The following is an 8,815-nucleotide window of genomic DNA, read 5'->3' on the forward strand; positions in this document are numbered from 1 at the left end:
TCCAGTTTTTTGAAAGATACTGATTTAGTATGAATATTTGATTTTCGTATACATAACGTCAAATCCATAACCCATGGACAATGGGGCATTATGCTCTATTAGCATTCATCGTTCATGGTACACTTATCTATAATATTTGAATTTGAGCAGCACGAATAAGTTATCGTACAGGAACAGAAAAAAAACTTATATAACATGTATACATAAATAATACAGTAAGAATAACAATAGACAAAGTTTGAATCTGGGAGAATTACGTTACTGGATCACACGACTCGATTAGTCGCGTTGCATGTAAATAACGCGAGGGTTAAAAGTAATTCTTTTTGTTTACTAATGAACTGAATGTAAGCCCTATACGTGTTTATTAGGTGTACATTTTACCTCTGAATGATGGCCAAAATATTTACATCTAATCACGCGTCTTTTATTTCAAGAGAGCCCACCTCATGAAATAGAACACTGTTCGAATGTTACGATTTTACTTCATGAATATCACAAGGTCTGTTTACACAATCAGATATAACAAACTTTCGAGTTGAGTACAGTTTTTGAATTAAATAAAAAATCCTATGAATATCCAATTTCCCATTATTTAGTAGTTCTTTTAAAATCAGCTACTTTGCATTTCTGGTTTCTTTGACAGAATAAATTGTTTTGATATGACAGTTGAGACAGTCACCATAAGAGGTGACAGCATTTTCATGGGGTTAACCTTACTGATGTCTCACAGTCAGATGTACTTTTCAAAGTCAGTGTTAATAAATAAATTTAGATATGATTTTTCTGTCCAAAATTGGTGTCAATGTTAACTCATAGACATTGTGTACCTTTCTTGATTGTTGATATTTTCCACAAGGTGTCCTTCTGTAAAACACGTATTATAAAGAATATTATTATTTTTGAATGGTGTAGCGCAGTGTGAACGTGTTAACGTAATTGCAGCTGATTTTCTAGTTTAGTTTGGGAAACATCAGGCATGCACAATGATTACAGAGATTTAGTTCACAATTATGCAACTGAAAGACAATGACAATATGACGGCACATTTGTTTGCACTCTGATGATGAAATCCTCAAACAATATCATGTATGTGATGCCACAATGTTAAAGATAATACTATTAATATGTGACTGAATGTATTGGAGGCAGCGACTGAAAAACAAGTTAAAACGTTTCAGTTCTAATTTATATCACAACATTTATATTTCGGAGAGAATGAAAAGCAAAACAGAATTAATTAAAATATCAAATTAGCATATATAATTATTCCGAATTAAACATTGCATATGCATGTTTTCTGGCCGAGGTCAAGTATTTGTTAACCAAGTTTAATTTAATTTGACTGAAATAGTGCAATGTATCAAATAAAATCACACAATTGAAAACGTAAATTGTCATTGATACACTTTAGGAATACATGTATGTATATAAACTGCTTTTTGTCATAAAATGTTATGTTCGGCTACCGTGTCAGGCAAAATGTGGGGTTACTGATTTCCGACAGAATTATCCGAATATTTAAGAAAGCATTGCGGAGATAATCAGCTACTGTGTTAGCTATCAAATCAGAATTGAAAATTCGCGCAGCGTGTTCGAATTTCGTGTAAACAAACAAACAAACAAACAAACAAACAAGACGTCGCATGGAACACATATCGAACACAACACGGTATGTGGACTGGGACACATTCAGTAAATCTGAGAATAACCTTATAGATGTTCGATACAGTTTCTCTTTTGCGATGTACGCAGAATAGGGCGCACAGTCCCTGCTGTTCAAGGTTATTATTATTATAATTTGAGCTTATTACGAGGTATCTTCGTAATAACCTTATCATTATACATCTTTTCTTCTAAGGATACATCATGGGAATGCCAAAATTCAAAAAGTTTAGAACATAATCAGCGAACTCCCTTGCGTTATTGTTAGAGGACGCTCACGCGCGTAATCATTCCATATTTGGAATTCGCATTTCCTAATATGGTAGAATGAAAATACCCCGTGAAATACCACAAAATTACGGCACGCTGTAACGCTGTGACAGATGTATAATAATAGTATATAACAGCATAATCTCCAAGTGTTCAAACAATAAAAAAAATCTAAATGGATTTTGTAAAACTATATCGAACATATTGCATTGTTTAAACTATTCGTCAATTAAAAGAAAGTGTATAGGGGCCCGGTACTCTCAAATCATTCGCTACTCAGTGTAGGCAGCGATCTTGATGCATACATATTTACAGTCATTCATTCATTCTTTCATTCATTTACTACTTCAGATACTTGAAAATGCCTTAGCATCGTATGTTTAGACGATATACATTTCGGAATGATTTAATTAAACAATTAACAACTGGCTAATCATTGCAACTCGTCATCTAACTCGTTTTCATCAAGTTCAGATCCATAACACAAGACACAATACAATTACACTAGCGAAAAACGAATGAACAACTCATACAATTTAATTAGCATGCAATTCACATTTCAAACTTTAATTCATTTATCAAATTACGTTGTACTCACATATCAGCATGTTAATTCGTTTACTGTACTACCCAAAGCTCTTGAACTGTCTTTGTCTCGTGGAAAATCGATGGGGTTTCTTAACCATTATATTGTTCAACTTCAATATCAATATCAAACACAAAGTGAAAAATACATTACAGACCAACTAAACTCACAGCCTGGTACATTAAAATTTACGTGCTGTTATTGAATGTTGTTTTAGCTATACATTTAGTTAAATTAGTAAATTGGATGGTGTATTTTATTAACCAGTTCGTCGCATCTCACCGTGTAATTTCTTTTTTATTGAATCCATTGGGCGGTGTCTGAGAGTTCAACACAGTAAGACTATAACAATACAGTATAGTACTCAAAACGGCGCAAATGTTGGCTTTTTAATGTCTCGCGTGTAACCAACTATACAAAACATACGGCTGTCGTGTCTGCGAGTAAGTATCTTTAAACATTCGTTGAGGCACCGGAACACCGTCGACGTAAATTTTGGATATTCAACTCCAGCGGAAGCCTTGATGTGGGTTTGCAGAATGCTATCCGTTTTTAAATCACTTTAACGTCAAAGGCGCAAGAAATAAATAAATTTTAATTCACCCAGAAAATCTTGTCATTCGCTAAAAGAGTGGTGCCACCTTTCAGTTTTACCGTGAGCAGAACTCACGCACCGGTAGAGCAGCTTGGGTGAACCATAGACCCTAAAAATCAGGATTGGGTTCGATGATGTTAAAGATCAAATAATAAAAAATGTGTCATCACAGTACATGTGGTTAGGGTCTTTATACATGAAGTAACATTGGCTCAGGTTAACACTCACTGTACTTTAGGTAGCTCGCCATTTCAAAAATACTTGTTTTTCATCGCAATCTCTCTCTCAAAAAGATTGTAATTTTCTGGTCTTTAAATTTATAGTATATTGAGTGCCAGTGTAACTTCGTACGTTGATAAAAGTGTTACTTGTATATCAATGACGAATCTTTCGGATGTATTTCGAGTGAACCATGTGATTGAGGCGCCCTGGTTGAACAGAATCATAACACGTGCATCCCGGGATGTGAAGCCATATAAGAAAATTTATCCAACTGTTCGGGCTACGCCTCGCTGCAATACACACACTACTATACACTGCATTACACTATCCAAATCGGCGAACATCGTGACTAAACTCTGTTGAAATGCCAAATTATTTGTTGCTGTCATTCATAATAACAGTCATAATAAATAACAATTGAATTTACTTGGCTGAATTGATGCAACATTTCGTAATTTAAACTCTGATTTCGTTCCTTGTTGCCAGGTTTTAGCGTGTTGCAATGGAGTGTGGATTGGAACAGAGACCCCTCCTCTTCTTCAGTCGGGAACACGTTGATAGTGTTCTGTACGGATGTGTTCGTAACAACGGAACAGCCACGGCGCATTCCCTGTCTGGACTGAGCTTTCCAAATGATGGTAAGTGATTGAAACTCAAACAGTCGTGTTTGCTACCACGGTAGAATATGGTTATCAAAGGCAGCCGCACGAAATTTTGCATGGGGCCCTTAGCGCCCCATAGGCGCAATGGGTCGCGCATTTTTTCGAAGTGGGTAGCGACCTTTGATTTCTATCTCATTGTAAGATTGTGTACCCGATGAAGCGCTGACTTCAGAGCGAAACTTTGCAAAAATACAAAGAGTAAAGCAAACAGACGTAGTTTTTTTCATATTTTACCTGTTATATCTGGTCGACCTGTTTATTTTTATTTCACCTCTTCAATCATTCTAGTGTCACTTACTGATTAAATGAAGACGGCAATTTAAAAGAACTCACATTATAATGTTTCATTATTTTATGCTACTTTTCTTCATAGGTTTTTCTACAGCTGATAGGTCGAAATATTTTTGGTCGCGTGGGAAAGTCCCCATCAACGGAAACACAAGTATTTTTGACAAAGAACATCTCCATGTTTCGTCGTTGGATGTACCAGAAGGTAAGAATTGAAGAATTTATTTATTTATTTATTTGTTTTCATGCTGAATCAACTACAAAGTTTTAGAGAAAATGTCAGTATTTTTGACAAAAAAGGTCCGCCAAAAATATCTACTACGAACGTACTAAGGTGGTAAAATACAATAAGCACAATGTATACTACATTAAAGACGTATATCCTCGTCCCAGGCATAAAATACAAATGAGACGATTATTATTTATTACATTCATTTATGTATCTGGTACATTTTTTATTTGTGTATTTCCAGGAGTCAGTGTATTTTGGACAATTGTATGCGGCACGGTACATTATGGTGTATTCTGCCAGCATAATGTAATACCCAAAGGAACACGATTTGGACCGTTCATTGGAAAGATAGTCAACACGAGCGAGATTAAGACAAATGACGACAATTCACTTATGTGGGAGGTACGTATGTGTTATCATTGCCCCAAACTTACCAAGAACTTTGATTTCTCAGCACAGTAACCTGAGAGTTATACATCTTAGCTCATTGGTATGATATGATATGAATTTTATTCAGTACAATGGCCTCAGGCCTATGGTACAATAAATCAAAAAAAAGAATAGAAAAATACACACATAAAATACATAAATAGCTCATTGGTTATACCATACAATGCAATGACAGAAAGCGCAAGTTGCAAAACAGGGAGGAGGATAGTGCCTCTGTTTAGTTCCAGTGAATGTCCATGTCTCTTGATGCGTTCACGTGGCTTGCCATGTTGTACATTGCACACCGAAATCAATAGTTGTAAATATAATTATAGTATATCTTCTCAATAGACAATGTAAAACAAATCGGAATTATGTTCTAAATATCAAGCCACAATTCGAAGACGCTTATTCTGTGCTACCTGTTGTCACAAACATCGCTATTCCGTATTAAGAATTTGGACTATGTCTTAAAAACGGACAAGATCTAGCTCAGACTAGCTGTTCCTCTGTACTAATAGTTCGCGCCGATTACTAATATTAAGGGATGACTTGTTTGACCTTGTAGCTCATGCTGAAGAAATATGCGTGACAAAATAAACTTATGAGACTTAACAACAACAATATCTTAAAGAGAAAAACAAAATCAATACGATAGTGGTTTCTCTATTCTTTGTCTTGTACTTCTTTCCCTCAGATCTTCACTGACGGGAAGCTCAGTCATTTTATAGATGGACGTGGTACCACAGGGAGTTGGATGAGCTACATCAACTGTGCGCGATATGCGAATGAGCAAAACCTAATAGCACGACAGGAGGATGGGCAGATTTATTATGAGGCCTGCCGAGACATACGGCATGGGTCGGAGCTTTTAGTCTGGTACGGTGATTCCTACATTCAGTTTATGGGCATTCCAGTTTCACTAAAATATGTAGCATCGACGTCAACGAAAACGACAGAAAACACAATCGGTAAGTCATTCTGTTAATTTTATTTGGGAGGAGATACTCGCCATATCAGCTGGTGCTATAACCGTTTCACGGAAACGAGGAAACGACGGTTTGTTTTTAATGGTTTGTCTCTTATCCCCATTCAAGGTGTCAACGTGTAACGACCGTTCGTAACATTGATAATGTTTTATTCCGTCAATACAAATTACTTTTTTTTTCTGTTAACATATTTGTTAAATTCTCAATGACGAGCGGCAACATAAGCAAACTGGATTGTCTATTTGACTAATCTACGTCATTTGGACATCATCTTAGCGCTTCGTCGTCAGAAGGTACATGAGCCCCGTTTCACGGAAATTTGGGAGTTTAAAATTAACACGGCGAATAACTATAGTCGTATATTGATCAGTATCAACGATGGTGTCTAATGCATTCATTGTGTAATCCCAGAAACTGACAGATTTGTACAAAAATGCTTAACATTAGATCGCCACATGCGACGTATACAAGGCATGTAAAGTACTAGTGCATTGTGAGTTTACTCGAAATTCAAACGCATTTTAATTTCTTGAACGAATAATAGTTTTATTTTTGCTAGGAAATATTGTCTATGCGACGGAAGCCTGTTACAAATATCTATCAGAGTGTTTTTCTCGTTTCTTGCAGATTCGGCGGGTTATAGTTGTGAACGTTGCGGGAAAGTATTTACATACGGATACTACCGTGACAAACATCTGAAATATACACGGTGCGTAGACCAAGGAAATCGCAAATTTCCATGTCATCTTTGTACTCGTTCATTTGAGAAGAGAGATCGACTCAGGATACATATACTGCATGTACACGAGAAACACCGCCCTCACAAGTGTACGGTGTGTGGGAAAAGTTTTTCCCAGGTAAGTGAACATCTTTTATTTATGACGTTTTTTATGCACATTAAGACAAGTGACAAACATGTAATCGTAGATAACTTCTATACGATGCGTATGAATGCATTGTATAAGTTTTATTTCCCTTCCTCCAGACGTAGACGTAAATGTGAATGAGTTCTTGTAGGCATGCTTTGAGCAAGTAATTTATAGTTTTAAAGCGGGAGAGTCGTCACCTGCGCACGCGCGGGAATTGAGTCTCAAGCGATGATAACAACACACGCTAAAACGCAGAGGCTCATGGGTAGACGCTTGTTTGACAATATTGACACGCTATGACCATCTGACGCATGCACAGAGGACGACTCCTTCGCTTTAATAATCATTTTGTTTGATCAATAATAACAGTTTACTCTTGTCATGGAATTGCGTTATTGGAGAAATATAATATATAAAGCTGATAGCCATGTGGCGTCTCTCTTTTTCATTTTTATTATGGATTAGTCCTGGGCTAGAAATTTATTTTATTTCCGATATTCAAATAATTGTGAAATGTAAACGCATATTGTTGCGTCAACGCGACCTCTGATGTTATATTAGGGACAAAAACATCATGCTTAGTTTAAATTATGACATTCTATTTCGCATAACATTGTTGAGAATAACGCCCTCAAGCTTCTCTGTCGTCAAAATGACATACATAGTAGTTTTGTTGCGTGGTAGTTTGTTATTTTGAATATATATATATATATCTTCTAAAACATTATAGTTTATATTTATTGTAAGGCGACTACAGATAATTACAATATCAATGCCACGAACAGCATTCTTTTCACCTATTTACGTCACGGAATTGCTTGGCGCTTGAGGGCGCGACTTATAAACATGATTCCGTATAAATGACCAAACCCTCTCTATTTCTTCACCATTTTAACTTTATTATTTGTTTGTATTTGTTACAGTCTTCAAGCTTAAACAAACATATGCGAGTCCACAGCGGAGAAAGACCTTATAAATGTGTGTACTGCAGTAAAGCTTTCACAGCTTCCAGCATTCTTCGGACACATATCCGTCAACACAGTGGAGAGAAACCGTTTAAATGCAAGCACTGCGGCAAGGCGTTCGCCTCGCACGCCGCTCATGACAGTCACGTGAGAAGAACGCACATGACGCGAGACCCGCGCTTCGTGGCGTGTCAAGTTTGTGGGAAAAGTTTCAGCGAACCTTATGAGTTGAAATTCCACATGAATATGCATATGCACAGCGGACAGACAACAAGTCTTAATATTCCCAGCATTCAAGAAGCTCATATAACGTCATAAAGAAGACAGCCTCGTCCCCGGGTATTATAATATAACAATAGTTCAAGCCAAATCAACATACAATCCATGGGCTGGAGGAGTCTTATCCCCTATACCCACAATTTTTGGTTACTTTTTTGTGCTGAACAAGAAAAAAGATGTTAACATTCACCAATTTTGCATCTTATTTGCATATTCTGATCAAAATACGTGTTTATTTAAAAAAACAATTTTAAATATATATTAAGTAACCAAAATTCAACTAATCGGCACAATATGTAGAATTATGACTAATTTTTAAAATTATTCAAGTTTTAATGACAAAAATCGTATGCTGTTATCGACTTTCTAAAAACAAAACAAGAAGATTTTAGCCTGGTTACCAGTGAACCATACATGTTAATGACTCAGAGCTGAATTCAAAGATTATTATTAGTCTTCAAGGTGTTCATTAAGTTCTATAATGGGAAAATGTTATTTAACATTGATCATGTTTTAATGGAACCTACTTAATTATGAATATCAAGGTTCAAAGAATCGGCGTAATGGTATTATTATTTTGATATTTGTTCATTTCTTATTCAACAAACATCATGTGATATATCAAATGTAAAACATTTTAATGTGCAATTTTATTCTGAAATAAAAACCATAGATTGGTAGAAGACCTTTATGAAATTTGTTTTTTTATAAATTACTCAAACAAATATATGTAATGTATTCATGCTTTGTTGAAAACAAATGTG

The 8,815-nt window shown here is 35.8% G+C and overlaps 1 protein-coding gene across 1 annotated transcript; it reads left to right on the forward strand.

Annotated features, from left to right (window-relative positions):
• The first annotated feature begins 4,761 nt into the window (after positions 1-4,761).
• On the forward strand, positions 4,762-8,090 carry LOC100377382 (PR domain zinc finger protein 14-like). Its single transcript, XM_002737350.3, has 4 exons — positions 4,762-4,922; positions 5,647-5,920; positions 6,566-6,795; positions 7,731-8,090. The coding sequence occupies exons 1-4, from the start codon at positions 4,914-4,916 to the stop codon at positions 8,088-8,090; spliced, it is 873 nt and encodes a 290-aa protein (XP_002737396.2). The 5' UTR covers positions 4,762-4,913.
• Positions 8,091-8,815: the final 725 nt, after the last annotated feature.

Source organism: Saccoglossus kowalevskii, chromosome 14 (assembly GCF_978046115.1).
Source record: "Saccoglossus kowalevskii chromosome 14, keSacKowa6.1, whole genome shotgun sequence".
In the NCBI taxonomy this organism is placed as follows: domain Eukaryota; kingdom Metazoa; phylum Hemichordata; class Enteropneusta; family Harrimaniidae; genus Saccoglossus; species Saccoglossus kowalevskii.

Bases quoted from the DNA above. Each gene is read 5' to 3' on its own strand.
- LOC100377382 (XM_002737350.3), top strand. The intron at 5,921-6,565 runs GTAAGTCATTCT...CGTTTCTTGCAG, and splicing joins AACGACAGAAAACACAATCG to ATTCGGCGGGTTATAGTTGT. The intron at 6,796-7,730 runs GTAAGTGAACAT...TATTTGTTACAG, and splicing joins GTGGGAAAAGTTTTTCCCAG to TCTTCAAGCTTAAACAAACA.